This window comes from Elephantulus edwardii, unplaced genomic scaffold, assembly GCF_000299155.1.
Source record: "Elephantulus edwardii isolate Elephantulus edwardi_28Jun2011 unplaced genomic scaffold, EleEdw1.0 scaffold00005, whole genome shotgun sequence".
Lineage (NCBI taxonomy): Eukaryota > Metazoa > Chordata > Mammalia > Macroscelidea > Macroscelididae > Elephantulus > Elephantulus edwardii.
In genome coordinates, this window is record NW_006399755.1 from 8885034 (window position 1) to 8905847 (window position 20814).

Genomic DNA, 20814 nt, shown 5'->3' on the forward strand with positions numbered 1-20814 from the left:
GTGGCAGGTGAGTTCAAACCACTGTCCTTTTGGTCAGCAGTCACATCCTTTCTCTCCTGTGCCATCTAGGCTTCTATGCTCAATTATAAACTCCCTCCCAAAGAAGCCTGCTGCCCTCAAGCCAGTTCTGACTTACGGTGACACTCCATTGGATTTTCAAGAGTGTACATCCTTACAGGAACAGACTGCCCATCTTTCTTCTGCAGAGCAGCTTGTGGATTTGAACCACAGACCTTCTGATCAGAAGCCCAATATGTACGGGACTATGCCAGTAGAGCTGCTAGTATATGATGAATAAGTATAATGTGTTCTAGTTCAGTCATCTTTAGTCCCTGAGAACCAGGATTCTTGGTGTAAAAGTGTGTGAGATGAAGTTTCTTCATCCTTCCTCTAAATGCATCCTGGTTGTGCTTCTCTTAAACAGGTTTGTTTGTTTTTGACAGCCCATTACGCCATCTTTGCTAACACCAAAATTCAAAGACTTTTAATTATTCTTCAGTCTTCCTTTTTCATGCAACTTTCACATGAATATGAAACAATTGAAAATCTTACTTGAGTCAGGTACACCTTAGTCTTTAAACTGACATCCTTACTAGTTACCATTTTAAAGAAGTCCTTGACAGCAGATTTTCCCAGTGCAATACATCTTTTGATTTCTTGACTGCTACCATCATTGGTATGTGTTAATTCTGGACCTAAGCAAAATGAAATAATTTGCAACTTTGGTCTTATCTCCACCAATTGTGATGTCTCCTAACTGGCAATAATATTCATTGGACAAAGGAATGAATTTCTATCATGATCATCTGTTCAGCTATGAAACCTCTAACTGTACTTGTTTCTATTTGTTATCTCTTTAGTTTGTGAAACCTGGAGATAATTCAAGAGACTATCCAGACATGGCAAGAGAAGCAGGTAATATTAATATCTTTGAACATTCCTAGTCTGTTGTGTTGTCTGTATTGAGGTCATGAATGGAGATGCCTTGGTAACCTCAGTTAAGGGAGAAGAACCCACTGGCTTACTGGAAAGGAGAAAGGAAAATGAGGTCTGTGCTGTTATATCCTTTCCAGATTTTCACTGGAGTAAGAAACGAATTTTTGTAGTGGACAGAGGTGGAGTTATTAAAGACATTACTTGATTGTTAAAGATATATCACACCTTAGGAGTTATAACAAACTTAAAGTCTTCCTTTTCTAGAGAGCAGATAATTGCTTTTAAAGTGTATTAAACACCCACATAATTTTTCTTTCTGACTTCAGTGAATCAGCACAGAGGATTCATCTCTCTAACAAGGCTAGCTGTGGTCACTAATCCAACTCATGCCAACCCTATTTGTGTCAGGTAGAGACTGTGATCCATGGAGGGTTCGTTGACTGGCTTCTCAGATGTAGATCTGTGTTCCAGTGATTATTTGATGTGGCTCTTCTAAGCCTAGTCTTTGTTACTTGTATTCCATTGTTGGTGATGTTGTAGGTGCTTTCAAGTCAATTACGACCAATATGACCCTATGAACAGCAGGTCTGAACCCTGTCATATCCTGTACCATCCCCACACTTCCTGATGCCCTAGAGCCCACTGTGGTAGCCACTGTATCAGACCACTGGTTTGAAGGTCTTTATTTTGCCAAGCATCTTGTCCCTCTCCAAGGAATAACTTCTCCTGGCAACATGCCAAAAGTATGTGAGGTGAAGCTTTATAATCTTTGCCTCTAAGGAGCACTCTGGCTGCACTTTCTCCAAGACGTGTTTGTTTGTTCTTTTGACAGTCTGTGGGATGTTCAGTGCTTTTCTCCAACACCACAGCTCAAAGGCATCAATTCTTTTTCTGTCTCAATCTTTATTCATTGTCCAGCTCTTAGATTCACAGCAACTAATTGGAAAGAGCATGGCCTGAGTCAGACTCATGGCTGGATGTTGTTGTTTGCTGTTGTTATGTGCTGTTGAGTTGCTTGCGACTCATAGCTATCCTATGTACAACAGCCCTAAACCCTGCTCTTATCGCTTGACAATCGTATTATCTCTGAAACGCCCATCTTCATTATCCCAGTGATGGAATCAATCCATCTCATCAACGGTCTTTCTCTCCTGCACTGTCCCTCCACCCTCCCAGGCATGGTGTCCCTCTCCAAGGACTGATCCCACCTTGCAACATGTCCAAAGTATATGAGATGAAGCTTCAGAATCCTTGCCTCCAAGGAGTAGCCTGCCTTTACCCTCTCCAGGATGACTGTTTGTTCTCCTAGCAGTCCATGGTATATTCAATACTCTTCTCCAGCACCATAGCTCAAAGACATCAACTCTCCTTCTATCATCCCTAGTAATTGTACAGATTTCTGATGCATAGCAAGTAATTGCAAAGACCATGGCCTGTATCAAGCACACCTTAATTTCCGGACTGACATCGTTGCTCCTCAGTACCTTGAAGAGGTCTCTGACAGCAGACTTTCCCAATGCAATTTGTCTTTTAATTTCCTGGCTGCTGGTGCCAAGAGTGCTCATTGTAGAGCCAAGCAAACAGAAGCTGTTAGCTATCTCAATCTCTTCATCATCCATCATGATGCTGCCAATCAGCCCAGTGGTGAGAATCTTTGTTTTCTTGATGTTTAGCGTCAATACATATTGAAGACTGCAGTCCTTGACCCTCCACAGCAAGCGTTTCAGGTCCTCCTCAGTTTCAGCAAACAGGGTTGTGTCATCTGCATGACGCAGATTGTTGATGAGTCTACCTCCAGTTCTGATGCCACACTTCTCCTTGTAGAGCCCAGCCTCCTGATAATCTTTTCTGCATATAGATTGAAAAGATATGGAGATAGGACACATCCCTGACACACACCCTTCCCAATTTTGAATAGGACTATTCAAATTGTATTTTATCTGTATCTCACAAAGAGGATTGGTTAACTTGTAAATAATATAAATGACACCTCTAGTTGGTACCATGCAAATAAGATGCTCGTGTAGGGATTGGCCAGTTTTACCATCTCACTATACTTAAATTCATCTGACCCAAAGGTGGAAAACAGGGAGGGATCTTACTGTTACCAAGAGGAAAGAACTGTTATGTAAATTGCATTGTTTGGACCTGAAGTCTTGTGGGAAGATGGAAAGATGATGTGAGGCAGCTGCAGCAGTGGTAACAGAGGTTATCGAGAACCAGAGATCAGTATTATACAAAGCTGAGTGTTTGCTGGTGGAGTGGATGACCTAGGGCACATGTTAGGGCAGCTGGGTCTGCCAACCTGTGGATCTGGAACTGAGTGACTTTGGTTATGCTCCTAGTACAGTTGAATTGGCACATAATTGCGAGAGCTAAAAGGTGAAAGACTTTTGAAACACTTGCCCCAGGGGGCAGAGGCCAAGGCTGCAATGGCAAGTGTAGGAGAAAGGCCTACCCTGGAGCACATCGGAAAAGAGGTTGTCCTGGTGGAAGAATTTATCTTGAATGTTTCCATCCTGAACTGTAACCATCTCTGTTCTAATCAATACATTCTGCAAGAGGATCTAACTTTGCTTGCTCAAAGCGAGGAGAACTTGAAGTGCTTACTGCAAAAGATCTAACACTGCAGTTTTGTATATGGATTGCATTTTTTTTAAAAGATTTTTTTTTAATTATTATTTTTTGTGCATGTACCGTCAAATCAGATCTGACTGGTACAGGAGGAAATTGTCCCTCCTTCTCCGGCAGTATGGATTGCATTTTAAAGTCAAGAAATATTCAATAATGTATACTGCATTGAAACAGATAAGGGAGAAAACTGTTTAAAAGGGATATGTGATTAGGTATTTTTGTCATGATAGGAGTCCAGAGCTAAGGCTGCATAGTGGAGTGGACCTGGGGGAGGGTTTGTAAAACAATGAAAGAATTTTTCTTTTATTTTTCCAAGAGGGTAGTGTACTAGGGCAGAGGGTTGGGAGGGAAGAAAGTGCAACAATGAATGAATGGAAATCCAAAGTCTCTGTAAATTTTCATTGAAATTAGTAATAAATTTAAAAAGTCAAGAAATAAAAAATCCTTTCCACTGGACTGATAGGCAACAGCTTGGTAAATGAGGAAAAGGTTAAGGTTAGGGTTAGGGTTAGGTAAGTTGTTTAAACTGTCAACTACTTCATATTACATGGATCCACAATCAATACACTTGGTACTGGCAGTTAGGAGATCAGGAGATGTATTGCACCAGGAAAATCTTCAGTCAGGGACCTCTCCAAATTATTTAGGAGCAATGATGTCAGTCTGACAACTATTGTGCACTTGATTCATGGTCTTTTCAATCACTTGCTATCCATCTGAGAGTTGACTATGATAGTAGCAGCAGAATAGAGCTCAATGATAGAGCTGAATGATAGAAGAAGAATTGATGCCTTTGAACTGTGGTGTTGGAGAAGACTCCCGAATATCGCATGGACTGAAAAAAGAACAAACAAATATGTCTTGAAGAAGGTGCAGCCAGAGTGCTCCTTGGAGGCAAGGATGATAAAGCTTCGTCTCACATACTTTGAGCGTGTTGCTAGGGGAGATTATTCTTTGAGGAGAACAACTTGGATATGTGGAGGGATGGCGAAAGAAAGGAAGGCTGTCAACCAGATGGGCTGACAGTTGACTGCAGCAATGGTCCTGAATATGTCAGAAATTGTGAGGATGGAATAGAATAGGACAGAATTAAGATCTATGATTCATAAGGCAACTATGAATAATACTCAACTCTACAGCACCTAACAACAGCAATAGAATTTAAGAGTCCACAGTGTGTGGGTCTTTGTTCTGTAGGCTGTGAAGAACAAACACATGCTTGGGCAAGACTGCAACTGACTAAACTGTAGTTATAGTTCCAGAAGAGAGATCTTATCTCCATTGTTCATTGTCTCCCTAACCTACCCATTGTCTCCTTAACCTCCCTCCTCCCAAAGAGCAGGAGAGCTTTCGAGCTTGGTTGTTGTTACGCACCATCAAGTCAGAACTGGCTCATAACTGACCCTTCAACAGGTTTGCAGTGTCTGTAAATCACATTAGAGGAGATTGCCCAGCTTTTCCCCACAGAGAACCTGGTGGATTCGGACCATGTGCCTTTGGGTTGGCAGTGCAACTCCTTGCCACAAATCCATTAGAGCTCCCAAGCCCTCTGTACTTGGTGGAAATAGATACTTTAGATTCAGGGCTAAGCAAGCCAAACTCAAGTGCCATTTTTTTATGTGAGTACTGGGAAATCCTAGCTTCCTAGAACATAGAGACCTTGGTAGCTCCTTGGTTCCATGGGTTGTTCCCCTGTCCCTGCTAGCTCATTGCCAGATAACCCAAAAAAGGTTACTGTGGTTATTCATCCGAACCCTGCTTTTTATTCGGCACCCATACTAGTGTTTTAACTCTTAAGTTATATAAACCAACTAATAAGTCAACTTATATAGATACTGCTGTACAGGGAGTTGAAGGAACCCTATCCAAAGGTTTGTAGTTCAGACAACTTAACTTCTTTATAGAAGAAAGGCCTGGGGATCTGCTTCTGTAAAGAATGTTGTTCTTATGTGCTGTCAAGTTGGAACTGACCCATAGATGACCCCCAGAGGACAGCTTCCTGGCTAATGGACTGGAAGAGATAGATAGATAGATAGATAGATAGATAGATAGATAGATAGATAGATATTTATTCCCATTCCAAAAAAAGGTGACTTGACAGAGTGCAGAAATTATCGTACAATGTCACACACAAGCAAAATCCTGCTGAAGATTATCCAGAAATGACTGGAACAGAATATTGACAGAGAATTACCAGAAATACAAGATGGGTTTAGAAGAGGTCATAGCACTGAGAAAGATGGGATAAAGAATATATACTGCATTGAAACATATGAGGGAGAGAACGGTTTAAAAATGATGTGTGATTAGGTATTATTGTCATGACAGGAGTCCAGAACGAAGGCTCCATAGTGGAGTGGACTTGGGGGGAGGGATTGTATAACAACGAAAGAATTTTTTTTTTTTTTTACTTTTCAAAGAGAAAAGCAAGCTGGCGCAAAGAGGTGGGCAGGGAGGAAAAGTGTGCAACAGTGAATGAATGGAAATCCAAAGTCCCTGTAAACTTTCATTAAAATAATAAAATAATTTCTGAAAAATAATGACTCCCAGGGGGGCACTAATGGTAAGTACTCAATGACTAGATGCAAACCATGGGTAGTACAGTGTTCCATTGGCATCCAGAGGAGGAAGAGACACAAACTAAAATAAAACAAAACACAAAACCCTTTGTTATGGAGTAAATTCTGATTCATAGCAACTCTGTGGGACAGGGTATAACTGTGTAGGGTTTCCAATGCTGTAATCTTCATGGGTTAACAACTGGGGAGGGACAGAGCACAGTCTAAACTTTAACTCTTTTAATAGCTCATTCTTTCCTCCTAATTATAAGAACAATGCATGTGTTTTGTTCAAACACAGAATTAGATGACGACAAAAACCGAATTCTGCTATCCAAACCAACCATTATTAACATTTCGGTGTGCTTCAATTTAGTGTTTCCCCCTGTTGCCATGTGGAATCTTAAAACTATTTGTAGTTTTGTGGTTTGACTTTTCATGCTGCTTCTTTGTGTGCTCTGGTGGCTCAGGGAGTTGTGTTGCTCACCCAAAGGCTAAGCCTCTCTGGCAGTTTGACTCCACCAGCAACTCCTTGAGAGAAAGATGGACAATCTCCTCCCATGCAATTTACAGCCATGGACAACTTGCTGGAGGGTCAGCCTTGAGTCGGTTCTGATGCTATTGCAATGAGAGAGTTACTTTATCATGAACATTTTTCCTGTAAATGGTAATTGTTGTGCATTATTTTTTATATATCTATGCCATAATTTTTGTTGGACATAGAAGCTATAAATAACTTTTAAATAGTTTAAAAGAATTACAGTTAACATCATACTAACTAAATATTTCTTCTCATCTCCCATCAAATTGGCTTTTGTCAAGTTATTTTCCAGTGTTTGTACTATTAAATTCTCACTAGCAGCATATGAAAAGTGCATTTAATCTCACCCATATTATTTTTAAATATTTACTTAAATATTATACTTTATACTTAATATACTTTAAATATTATAAAGCATTTACCTTTTTGCTTATATGCCAAGCAGGAAAAGGTAACCTTCTCTGACCAAATCAGTCCTTTATCCAATTATATATCTTCATGAATTTAAAAAATTAAAGTTGTACATTTATCTGGTTAAAAAAAAGTGAGTACAGAATGCCTTATGACTTTCAGACCTATACGGCACATGCTATTTACAACTGGCTGCTAAATTAAAGGTTGGTAGTTCAAACATATCCTGTGATTCTGTGGGGGGAAAAAGCTCTTTGTGTAAAGATTACAGCCACGAAAATCTATAGAAACATTTAAAAAACTATTTTGGGTTTGGTTTTCTGGTGGTTATCTTATTCTGTTTTTTTACTTAATACATTTTAGAAATTACCTGTTAATCGGTTAGTCCAAACTCACTACTTTTGAGTCAATCTAAACCAATAGTGACTATCAAATTTATGAGGCTGTAAATCTTTTTTTGAGATTGTTGTTGTTACATGCGGTTGAGTTGGAACCAATTCTTAGCTGATCCTCCAGCAGGTTTACAGAGCCTGTAAATCACCTGAGAGAAGATTGCCCATTTTTCTCCCAAGGAGCACCTGGTAGATTTGAACCATGTGCCTTTGGGTTGACAGAGCAACTCCTTACCACTAGATCGTGGAGACAGCCATTTTTCTCCTGCTGAGCAGTTAGTAGATTCATTCCATTAACCTTTTACTTAGCAGCCCAATGTGGTATGAATCAAGTGATGTGTTGCATTAGAGAAGTCTGCTGCAAAAGTTTCTTTAAAGTGCTCAAAAGTGACTATTCACTTTGAGGGCTAAGGTGTTTCTGTGCAAAACTTTGGTGTTTTCTGTTGCCTCATATACACGGGAAAGCTGGAAAGCGAATAAGGAAGACTGAAGATACATCTGAATTATTGCCTTGTCCGAGGATGAGATATCATGGACCATTAGCAGAAGGCACAAATTCATCTTCAGAGAAGTGCAGCAACAGCTTTTGTTTCTTGCTTTGGTGGGTGAGGCTTTAGCTTACACATTCTTCCAAGGATACATCATTTTTCATTCTACCATTAGAATTCCTTCTTCACCTTTGGATAGCCTTCTTAAAACACCATTTCTTGAACCATGGACAGGATGGTTTTCTTGATCCTGGCTTTGTGAAACCAGCACATTAGACTCTACCTTCTCATTTAGTCTTCTTCCCCTCATTTTGTCTCATTTTGCTCTTTAAATGTGCAGAGGAGATACAGAAAAGAGTAATGCAAAGGGATTGCCATTAAGGAGATTTAAGACTCTGTGGATTTAATGTTTGTGGTTAGGGATAAAGATCCCTGGGTAGATGAGATGGTTAAGCATTCCACTGTTAGTCAAAATGTTGGTGGTTTGAACCCATGTGGAGAGGTCTTAGAAGACGAACCTAGCCTGGTTGTCTGTTTCCAGAAGGTCACAGCCTTGAAAACTAGAGCGAAGCTCTACTCTGCACACAAGGATTTCCCTGGAGTCAGAACTGAATTCACTGCAACTAACATAGTTAGATATACATCAAGGATAAAAGATAAAAGTGTTTGAAAGGAGACGTGGACAGTACAGCAGTAGTGCAGTGGAAGAAAGGATTACCCTTGAAAAGAGAGCAATGAAATGATCTGATGAAGGATTTAGTATTTGAATTAGACGTAGATGATACAGAGGTAAACTTGTTCTTAGAAAATGACTAGCTTAATTTTTACCCACTTGATGCAAATATTGAAAGTACTCTTTGATAACATTCTGTGTTCTTTGTAGGCCTGAAGGCTTTAGAGGATGCGCAGATTCCTTATTCAGCAGTGGAACAGGCGTGTGTTGGATATGTTTACGGTATGTGGCAACCTGTATATTCTAAGCATTATTCATCTAAATCTAGAAACAACTACATAATTAACATAGAGGTATTTGTGAATTTTAACTCTCAATATTTGAAACTCTCAAAACCCATGGTTAGCACATTTCCCTCATGTGGCAGCCTGGTTTATTTGTTTGCCGTTATTGTATTGCCAAAATAGGAGATAAATTTACTACCCATAGTTCTACTGTGTAAGGGTTATTACTATTTAGAAGATAAATTTTGTCCTTTGTTCCCTTGAAACACATACTGAATTAACTTTTTTTTTGTATATTATGAATTTTTCACTTGACTTTTTTCTGATCAGAAACATACAACAAAGGAAGACAAAGAAAAGAAGAAATAAATTACATGGAATTCTATTATCCAGTGATTAACACCAGTGCATTTTTAATGTATGTTCTTCATATAAATAGAAATAGAAATAGAAACAGAAATAGAAATATACAAGTTTCTCTTAATAGGATTCTAGTAAACATACTGTGTGTGTATATATATATGTGTTTGCACTTTTTTATTGTGATTTTGTGAAAATAAACACAGCAAATGGGTTTTCCTTATAATCATTTGTATGAATTTTGTTTTAGGACATTGATTGCAAACTCCATAATATAAAAGCTATCTTCTTACTTCTTTTCTATGCTTGTCATTTCCATGTCTTCCTTCTTTCCTATTCTTTCCTACCATCTGATCTTTATTCAGGGGCAAGTACTGCTCTGTTGGTCTCATCTGGTTAATTGTTCTAAGGAATTTATACTTACCTCATGTAACCCACCTGTGTATCACTGACTGGCAGTTGAGTCATGAGGGTGAGCTCAGTTCCAGATTTAAAGGGTTTCTACTAGACTCTATCAGATCAAAAAGCCTGCTGTTTTTTTCCCTGATTTTCAGCTTTGTTCCACATTTCTCTTTCACTGTACCAGGGACCTCAAATTGTGATTCCTTTCTGGTAGTTCACAGTGGTGGCTGGGCACCATTTAGTTCTTCTAGTCTCAAAGTTATATATACTTTTTTTTCCTTTTCCTTTTTCCCCCATTTATTATTATTATTATTAATTTCAATGAACATTTACAGAGATTGTGGATTTCCATTCATTCATTGTTGTGCTTTTCTCCCAGCCCACCCCACCCACAACCCCAGTTCGCTCTTCTTTAAAAGCAAAAGAAGTTATATATACTTTTTTGTGACTTGCTTTTCTTGTTTTATCTCTGAACATCCCCATGTAATGAAATCTTTTTCATACCATCAGGAACATTTTAAAATTAAGCTTATTTTTGTTTTTGGAATTGTTAGTGTTTACATGGTTAAAAAATACAAAAAAGATAAATAGTTGTACAATGGAAGTCTCTTGTAGCCCTGTGCCATAGATATCTCCTGTTAGGTGACTAGTTTTACATAATTTCTAGTGTATCTGACTGGAAAAGATCTATATTTCTTCCCATTCCAAAGAAAGGTGACCCAACTGAGTGTGGAAACTACAGAACAATCTCATTGATTTCACATGCAAGCAAGATTCTACTGAAGATTATCCAAAAACGATTAGAACAGCACATCAGCAGAGAACTGCCGGAAGTCCAGCCTGGGTTTAGAAGGGGTCGTGGTACTAGGGATATTGTTGCTGATGTTAGATGGATCTTGGCTGAAGGCAGGGAATACCAGAAGAATGTCTATCTGTGTTTCATTGATTATGCAAAGGCATTTGACTGTGTGGATCATAACAAACTGTGGCTGACTCTGAGAAGAATGGGAATCCCAGAACATTTAATTGTGCTAATGCGAAACCTGTACTTGGACCAAGAGGCAGTAGTCAGAACAGAGCAGGGTAACACTGCATGGTTCAAAATTGGGAAGGGTGTACGCCAGGGATGCATCCTGTCTCCATACCTTTTCAACATGTATGCAGAGCAGATTATCCGAGAGGCTGGGCTCTATGAGGAGAATTGTCGCATCAGGATTGGTGGAAGATCTATTAACAATCTCCGTTATGCAGATGACACAACCCTGCTTGCTGAAACTGAGGAGGACCTCATGCACTTGCTGTGAAGGGTCAGGGACTGCAGCCTTCAGTATGGACTGAGGCTCAATGTCAAGAAGACAAAGATTCTCACCACTGGACCAATTGGCAGCGTCAGGATGGATGTCGAAGAGATTGAGATTGTTCACAGCTTTAGCTTGCTCGGCTCCACAGTCAACACTCTTGGCACCAGCAGTCAGGAAATCAAAAAGCGTATCGCGATGGGAAAGTCTGCTGTTAGGGACCTCTCTAAAGTACTCAGGAACAACGGTGTCTCTCTGGAGACTAAGGTGCGCCTGATACAGGCCATGGTATTTGCAATTGCTTGTTATGCCTCAGAGAGTTGGACAATGACTAGGGAGGACAGAAGGAGAGTGGATGCTTTTGAGCTGTGGTGCTAGAGAAGAGTACTGAATGTACCATGGACTGCCAGGAAAACAAACAGATTCATCTTGGAGAGGATTAAGCAAGCTACTCCTTGGAGGCAAGGATTCTGGGGCTTCGTCTGACATACTTTGGACATGTTGCCAGGAGGGACGGGTCCTTGGAGAGGGACATCATGCTTGGGAGGGTTGAGGGACAGCACAGGAGGGGAAGACCCTCTATGAGATGGATAGATTCAGTGACTGGGGTAATCGGGATGCGTGTGTCGGAGGCAGTGCGCTTGGTGCAGGATAGAGCAGGGTTTAGGGCTGTTGTGCATAGGGTCGCTATGAGTCGAAAACGACTCGACGGAACATAACAACAACAACAACATCTTGCCACAGGAGATCTATATACATAGGCACAAGTATGTGTGGTTGTGGAATCTCTCTCTTACTTTTGCTTTTGTTATTCAAACTGTAACTTAACACACTGTAACTTACACAACTGTAACATACACACTGTTTTGTGTCTTGATTTTTTAAAAAACTTTGTAATTCTTGTTGACTATTTCAAATTGAGTAAAAAGACTTCCTTTTTAATGACAGCATAGTACTCCACTTTATTGATATTTTTTGTTATAGTTACTTTAATTATCTATTTTTAATGGGTTCTCCCAGTCATTTTTTAGCATTTAAAAAAAGAATTGTTATGGTTGTTAGGTGCCATCAAGTTAGCTGTGACTCATAACAACCCTATGAGCAACAGATCTGAACCTTGCCACACCCTAAACCATCCTCGTACTCTCTCACATGCTAGAGATCAGTGTTATAGAGACGATGCCAGTCTATTTTGTTGATGTATATCTTTGTTTTTGTATATAATAAAGAATATTTTTCTACTTTAATAATTTTAAATGTACAATTCAGTAACATTAATTCTATTCACCATGATGTACCACCTTCACCACTATCCATTTCCAAAAATTTTTACCCCTAGAAAAACTTAGCATCCCTTCAGTAATACCTCATTATCCCATCTTCCTCTGTGCCTGGTAATCATTAATAAATTTGTCTTCTGCATTTGCCTATTCTTGATATTTTCTATAAGAAGGTTTATGAATATTTGTCTTTGCATATTTGACTTATTCAGTGCAATGTTTTCAAGATTCATTTGTGTCATGACATATATCAGAACTTCATTTCTCTATATGAATGAAATATATATACACACACACACACACACACACATACATACATACAAGGGGATCTCTGGTGGCCTAGAGGTAAGAAGCTGTGCTGTAATTCTGAAGGCACACAGTTCAAATCCACCAGCTGCCCTGCAGGAGAAGATTGGATAATCTCCTCCTGTATGATTAATTGCCCCTGAAAACCTGCTGGAGGGTCATCTATGAGTTGGTTACAACTTGAAGGTACACAACAACAACTATATTGTATTTTGTTAATCGGTATATCTGTTTATCTGTTGTATATTTGGTTTGTTTCCATTTTCTAAACTACTGTAAATAATACTTTAAAGTAATAGCTTTTTTAGTGGCTTGCTAAAACTGAGGAAGACCTAAAGAGCTTGCTGCAGAAGGTCAAGGACTGCAGCCTTCAATATGGATTGAAGCTCAACATCAAGAAAACAAAGATTCTCACCTCTGGGCCAATTGGCAGCATCAGTATGGAGGGTGAAGAGATTGAGATAGTTAACAGTTTTCGTTTACTTGGTTCCACAGTCAACACTCTTGGTAACAGCAGCCAGGAAATCAAAAGACAAATTGCACTTGGAAAGTCAGCTGTGAGGGACCTCTCAAGAGTACTGAAGAACAACGAAGTCAGGCTGAAGACTAAGGTGCGCCTGATCCAGGCTATAGTCTTCGCAGTTGTGTGCTATGCATTGGAGAGTTGGAGAGTGACTAGGGATGATAGAAAGAGAACTGATGTCTTTGAGCTGTGGTGGTGGAGAAGAGTGTTGAATATACCATGGACTGCTAGGAGAACAAACAGGTTTGTCCTGGAGAGGGTGAAGCCGGAGTTCTCCTTGGAGTCAAGGATTCTGAATCTTCGTCTGACATACTTTGAGCATGTTGCAAGGAGGGACTGGTCTTTGGAGAGGGACATCACGTTTGGGAGAGTGGAGGGACTGTGCAGGAGAGGAAGACCCTCAATGAGATGGATTGATTCTGTGAGTGGAGTGCTGGGAATGAGTATGTTCGAGACGGTGAGGTTGGCACAGAATAGAACGGCATTTAGGGCTCTTTTACATAGGGCCGCTATGAGTTGCAAGTGACTTGATGGCACATAACATCACCACCACCACAACAACAACTACAACATAATAGTTTAGACTTGTAGATCTTCTATAGTTTATTTAGTAGTAGTAATGGTATCCTCTTGTTGGAAACTTTCAGTTAGTTCTTATTTTTAGTTTTTATAAAAAAATGATAGTAAACATAAGAATCAATGGTCCTGAAGAAAGTAGTCTAAGCTATATTGAATGCATTGGTGAAAAAATACAGACTACCAATTGAAGTGGTTTTTTTTAAAATTTTTTTTATTTTATTATTTTTGTGTGCGTGTATCGTCAAATCAGATCTGACTGGTATAGGAGGAGATTGTCCCTCCTTCCCTGGCAGAGCATCTGGTGGATTCGAACCGTTCGCCTCTGGGATTGTAGTTGTAGCTCCTTGCCACTAGGCCACCAGAGCTCCCCCCAATTGAAGTTTTAAATGAATAGATGTAGCCTCGTATGTGCTCAGTTATCTATGCTAAGAAATTTGGAATACAGCTACATCACCAACCAATGGGAAGAGGTATATATATCTATGCCCATTAAAAAAAAACTGGTAATCCAACAGAATATGGAAATTCTTGAACAATATCATTCATAAGTAAAATCTTGCTCACAATGAATAAAAACAGCTGATTAAATATATTGACTATCAAAAATTCAAGCTGATAGATGGATTTTGGCTAAAAGCAGAGAGCCCCCAAAAGATGTTTACTTCTGTGTTATTGGCTATCCAAAGGCAGTCTACTACTGTGTGGATAACATTGAGAAGAATGGGAACCCAGAACACTTACTTGTGCTCATGTGGAATCTGTACATAGAACAAGAAGAAATTTTTAGAACTGAACAAGGAAGTATTGTATGGTTTAATATCAGGGGAAATGTTTATCAGAGTGATATCTTTTTACCATACCTAGTTAGTTTGAAGGGAGCGGTGGTGGGCTAGTGGTAAGAAGCTGTGCTGCAATCCTGAAAGCATGTGGTTCAAACCCACCAGCTGTTCTGTTGAAGAAGGATTTGCAATTTCCTCCCATGCAATTAAACTGGCTCTGAAAACCTGCTGGAGTTTCAGCTTTGGGTCGATTCTGACTTGATGCCACACAACAATAGCATGTAAAGGAACTGGAGAGGGTCACTATTAGTTGAAATCATGCTAATTTAATTCAATTTTTATGCTAAGCAACTAAGCCAAGAAGCTGGACTATATGAACAAGAATGTGGCATCAGAATTTGAAGAAGTCATTCATGACTTCTAAAATGCAGACAAAACAACTTTCCTTTCTGAAAGTGAAGAGGACTTGAAGCATTTCTTGAAGATCAAGAATAGACTTGTTCATTTTATAGACCTGCCTATTATCTGGCTGAAAGTTAAGCCACAGTGATGCATTCAGAAGGGACAGAGTCTTGGAGGTTTACCCTTCTCTATCAAACCAGTAAGGCTGGTCATTTTTATGACTTTGAGTTTTATTCAGCATTTCCCCCTACTTTATCCAGGACCTCAAAATGTAATCTTTTTCATAGCAATCAGTAGTTATAGCTGTGCACCATCTAGTTCTTCTGGTCTCAGGATCATGGAGGATTAAGTTCAAGTTCTAACAATGAGCCTTGTGGGAACCCTATACCTAGACTAAGAAGGTGTTGTCTGAACAGAGCAAGGGAATACTTCATGCCTTAAAATCAGGAAAAGTGTACATCAGGTTGTATCCTTTCTCCATATCTATTCACTCTGCTTGCTGAGCACATCATTTATGAAGCTGGAGGAATGTGACATCAGAATTCAAGGAAGACTCATCAACAACCTGTGCTATGCAAATGACACAACTTTGCTTGCTGAGAGTGAGGAGTACTTGAAACACTGTAGCCTCCATTATGGATTGCATCTCAACCTCAAGAAGACAACAGTTCTCACCACTGGACTGATAGGCAGCATCATGATAGATGGAGAAAATGTTGAAATTGTCAACAATTTAATCTTACTTAAATCCACAGTCAACCCCCTTGAGTATCAGCAGTTAGGAGATCAGGAGACATTGTGCATTGGCTAAGTCCACTGTCAGGAATCTTTCCACATTACTGAGGAGCAGTGATGTCAGTTTGAAGACTAAGGTGTTCCTCATTTAGGCCATGATCTTTTCAATCACTTGCTATAAATCTGAGAGCTGGATAGTGAATAAGGACGACAGAATAAGAATTTATGCCTTTGAGTTGTGCTGTTGGAGAAGAGCATTGAATATTCTATGGGCTGCAAAAATCCCAAACAGATATGTCTTAGAAAAAGTGCAGCCAGAGTGTTCCTTGGAGATAAGGATGGTGAAACTTCATTTCACATATTGGGCATGTTGTTAGGAGAGGCTATTTCTTGGGAAGAGATACCATGCTTGAAAAGGAGGGTCAACAAAAGAGAGGAAGACCAGATGGATTCACACAGTGACTGCAACAATGGACTTAAGTGTGTCAGAGGTGATGAGGATGGCACAGGATAGGACAGGGTTCAGATCTGTTGTTGGTAGTGTCTGAGTCGTACTCCACGTGATGACATCTAACAACAAAAGTGTAATTAATAGGGAGCTCTGGTGACTTGGGCACACAGTTCCGTCTATCAGTTGTTCAGAGGAGAAAGATGAGGAGTCTCCTCACGTGCAATTTACTGCTTCTGAAAACCCGCTGGAAAATCAGCTATGAGTCAGTTCTGACTTGATTGTACCTAACAGTAGCAATGTAATTGCTATTATTATTAATTACAGTGACTAACCAACCCCTTATTATATTGCCTTTCCCTTCACCCAAGTTATCAAGATTTTTCCTAATTTTTTAAAAATTATTACCTTGTTTTTAAATAATTTTTTTTTAATTTTATATTGGTTTATTTACAAAGTTCATATGCATAATTTTTCAAAGTGTCTCTTACCCATCTCCTTCACCCATCCCTCCCTATTACTATATTTTAAAGTGAAAGTTTACAAATCATGTTAGTTTTCCATACAATCATTCATACACTGTTTGTTTTATAACATAGATTACTATTGTTTAGTGGTTGATTTATTGCAATATCTAATCAATTTCTTATTGTGTGTTGTCTTTCCTTTCACCTAATTTAATTATTTATTCACTATTACGCTCCTTTCCCTCTCTTACTATTCCTGTTAACCCTCTAAGATTACTTACTTCAATCTGTGTGTAAACCTTGTTGTTGTTGTTGTGTACCATGCAGTCGGAACCGACCCATAGCTGATTTTCCCGCGGGTTTTCAGAGGCCATTAATCTCACAGAAGGAGACTGCCTATCCTTCTCCTGTGGAGCAGCTGGTGGCCTCATGCTTTTGGGATTGCAGTGCAGCTTCTTGCCACCAGTCCACCAGAACTCGCTAGTCTAAGGTTATAGGTATTAATTTTCCCCACCTCTCTTTTCTCTGCAGGTGATTCTACATGTGGGCAGAGGGCTATCTATCACAGTTTTGGAATGACTGGAATCCCTATAATAAATGTCAACAATAATTGTTCTACTGGCTCTACTGCTTTGTTTATGGCCCGGCAGCTGATTCAGGGAGGTAAGGAGTATTCGTTTGCTCGATGTATTTAGATAAATATAGAGCTGTTGTCCACCATTAATCATTTTTCCCCAGAGTCTCAGAGGGATGTCTTTATAGTGTATTTCCTTGTCTCAGTTAACTAAACCAAAATGAAAATGAACTCACAGCCATTGAGTGGATACTGACTCAGCATGCATGGCCCTGTAGAATAATGTGTCCTGTTAGATTTCGAAAGAAACATATTGCCTCATTTTCCTCCAGAGGAGTGGCTGGTGGGTTCAAGCCACTGACCTTTTGATTAGCACCTGAATTCTTCAGCCACTGCACCACCCAGGCTCCTTTGTTGTTGTTATTGGTAGGTGCCCTCAAATCGAGTCAGACTCATAGCGACCCTTTTTTTTTTTTCATAGCGACCCTTTGAACAACATATCTGAACCCTGTCCTGTCCTGTGCCAGCCTTATCATCTCTGGCATACTCGAGCCCATTGCTGCAGTCATTATGTCAATCCACCTGGTTGAGGGTATTCCTCTCCTTAACTAGCCCTCCATCTTCCCAAGCATAATGTCCTTCTCCTAGCAGCATGCCCAAAGAATGCGAGACGAAGCTTAGCTTGGAGAAGGTGATGCCAGAGTGTTCCTCGGAGGCAAAGATGGCAAAAAGGGCTCCTTCAGTGCTGTGGTGAAACCAAATCCTAACCCACTGCATCAAGCTGGTTCCAGCTCATGGTGCTCTCCAGAGAGTTTCTGAAAGTGGCTATAAATCTTCACAGGAAGAGACTACCTATCTTTCCTATGTGGAGTGCTCGATGGATTTGAACAACAATGTCAGTCAGCAGTATAACATGCTTTATACTATATCACCAGAGCTTTCAGACCTTGAGTAAAACTTACTGCCATCTAGTTGGAACAGACTCAGACCTGAGGAGATAGGCCATCTTTCTCTCTCAGAGCTGCTGCTGGTGGGTTTTACAGTAAGGGAGTCTAGCATTTTAAATACCACTGGTGAGGTCTAGCATCACTGAAGAGAAAGCAAGATCATGTAGGACACCCTTCCTGCTCCAGCTATACCTACGACAGTAACATGTGTGGCCAAACTGGAGCCCTGATGTGAGATGAGATCTTGTAGGGGGAGTGAGAGGGAGAACCAATTTTGTCAGGACTGAGAACGTGGGGACCATTGGCCTGAATGAAGTACAAGGCTTGAGGCTGAGGTGCCTGCATGCATGTTTCAGGAGCTGTCTTGACTGTATTCTGTTATAAATCTGGATTATAACCAAAATACAAAACAAAAACACTGGTGAGTCAAGTGACCCATTTAACAGAATAACCAGGGATGAGTCGCTCTAAAGAACAGAATCTTATTTTCTCACAGTTGTGGTGGCTAAAAGTTCATGTCAGGATTTGCTCCATGTTGATTCCTTCTGTGGTCCTCTTGCCTAGTTTCTGGTGTCAGTATGTGATTCTTAGCATTTCTTTGCTTGTAGGCAAGTTTTATATGTCATATGACTTCTACCAATACGTATGTCTCTATGTCTGTTCTAGTCTTGTAACTTGGAAATCATTAGGTATAGGATCCAGTCTAAACTGATACAGCCTCATTAACATAACAAAAGAAAATCCTATGTCATCACAATTCCCAATTTCATCACATTTCAAATTTCTTCACATCAAATTTCCCCAATGTCATCACATTCACAAGATAAGGGATCTGATATATATTTTTGGTGAACATTATTCAATCCATGTTGTTATTGTTGATTGCCTTCGAGTTGAGCACAACTCATAGCAACCCTATGAACAAAAGGCCTAAACCCCCTCTACAACTATCAATATTTGTCAAAGTTTTTAGAGTTTCTGGAGGCATGTTGTTTAGGAAGTGGATGCCACTCCTTCCAAACCTGTCATAGCATTTTTAAAAGAAGTAACAGCTTTATGTTATTAGTGTAATTAATATAATTTTTCTTTTTATCTCATTAACTCACTCATTAATGTCAAGCTGGAACTTGCTCAGCTGACCTGATAGTGGGTTTTCAGAAGCTGCGAATTGTATGAGAGGAGATTTGTGCATTTCTCTGGTGAATTTGAATTTTTAGAGAGGCGCCACCTTTGGGTAGCTGTGCACACAACTCCCTACTCAGAAAATCCTCTTTTTATCATCTGTTGTTGTTATGTGCTGTAGAGTCACTTGTGGCTCATAGCAACCCTATGTACAACAGCCCTGAGATCTGCTGTATCTTGAGCCAACCTCATCATCTTTGACACTCCTTCTCCCATTACCCTAGTTACTGAGTCAATCCTTCTCAGTGAGGGTCTTCCTCACTTGTGCTGTCCCTCTACCCTCCCAAACATGATGTCCCTCTCCAAGGACTGGTATTTCCTTGCAACATGCCCAAAGTATGTCAGACGAAGCTTCGAATCCCTTCTTCCAAGGAACATCCTGGTTTCACTCTCTTCAAAATGAACTTATTTGTTCTCCTAACAGTCCATGGTATAGTCAATGCTCTTCTCCAGCATCACAACTCAAAGAGATCAATTCTCCTTCTATAATCTCTAGTCATTGTCCAGCTTTCTGATGCATAGCAATTAATTGCAATGACCATGGGCCAGATCAGAACTATGACTCTGGTAGCTTTATGGTAAGGAACTGCACTGCCAAGTCAAAGGGACGTGGCTCAAATTCACCAGCTGCTCTGGAGGGGAAAAAATGGACAACCAACTCTCATGTGATTTACTGTTTCTGAAAACCTGCTGGAGGATCAGATCAGCTATGAGTTGGGTCTACCTCTATGTTATACAACACAACATCATCAAGGCTTTTTATCTAGAAGCATGTAAATTTGATCTCTATAATTTTTCACTTATTAAAATTTTTGTAGGAGTATATGTTTGCAAGTTTCCTATAAATTGTCATACTTATTTAAATGGAACTGTAATAGCATTAGTAAGAGTATTTCTTTGTAACTGTAATAGTATTTTATTAGGGGTATGTAGAAATTAGTTGGTTTTTCTCCTCAAAATACTTAAACTTTCTTTTAAGGTATGGCACATTGTGTCTTGGCTCTTGGATTTGAGAAGATGGAGAGGGGGTCTATTGGAGCAAAAGTAAGTATCTCTGTGCCTGGTCTTTTTAAACTTGGAAATGACTAGTAAGAACGAGGAATGTTGGTTTTTACTTCCTAGGGCAAAGGGCAAAATAGGCATTTTTCTTATCATAAGGTTGGCAGTTAGAATGACAAATACCAATTTATTATGAATGTTATTATCCAATTGTACAATGAGAAATTGTATAAATTTTTGTAGCAACTACTTATATTTTCATGACTTATGCTATGGGCATGACTTGCCTTAAAATGTTCTGTTCCTTGTGTAAAAGTCATAGAAAATTGATGAGTACACACACACACACACACACACACACACACACACACAATAATCACCTGTGATGATAATGACATAATTTATGAATTTAACAAAAATGTTTAGCTTATACTGTACACATAATTCGGTAGCTTTCACTTTTCATTTAACATTGTAATTTGAGTATTTTTTAATATCAAGAATTACTTGTAGGCAAATTTTTAATGACTATGTTAACTTATCACATGGCTGGCTGTATTATAGTTTACTTACTATTGTTCCTATATAGTATATTTAGACTATCATTTATTATTAT

General features: G+C 39.5%; 1 protein-coding gene across 1 annotated transcript in view; it reads left to right on the forward strand.

Annotated features, from left to right (window-relative positions):
• The first annotated feature begins 866 nt into the window (after positions 1-866).
• Positions 867-20814, forward strand: part of SCP2 (sterol carrier protein 2) — a 148900-nt gene continuing 128952 nt past the window's right edge. Inside the window, exons 1-4 of the mRNA XM_006879690.1 lie at positions 867-915; positions 8844-8915; positions 17028-17159; positions 20179-20243. Of these exons, the coding sequence (XP_006879752.1) occupies positions 900-915; positions 8844-8915; positions 17028-17159; positions 20179-20243 (285 nt within the window). The 5' untranslated portion in view covers positions 867-899. The remainder of the gene's footprint in view (positions 916-8843; positions 8916-17027; positions 17160-20178; positions 20244-20814) is intronic.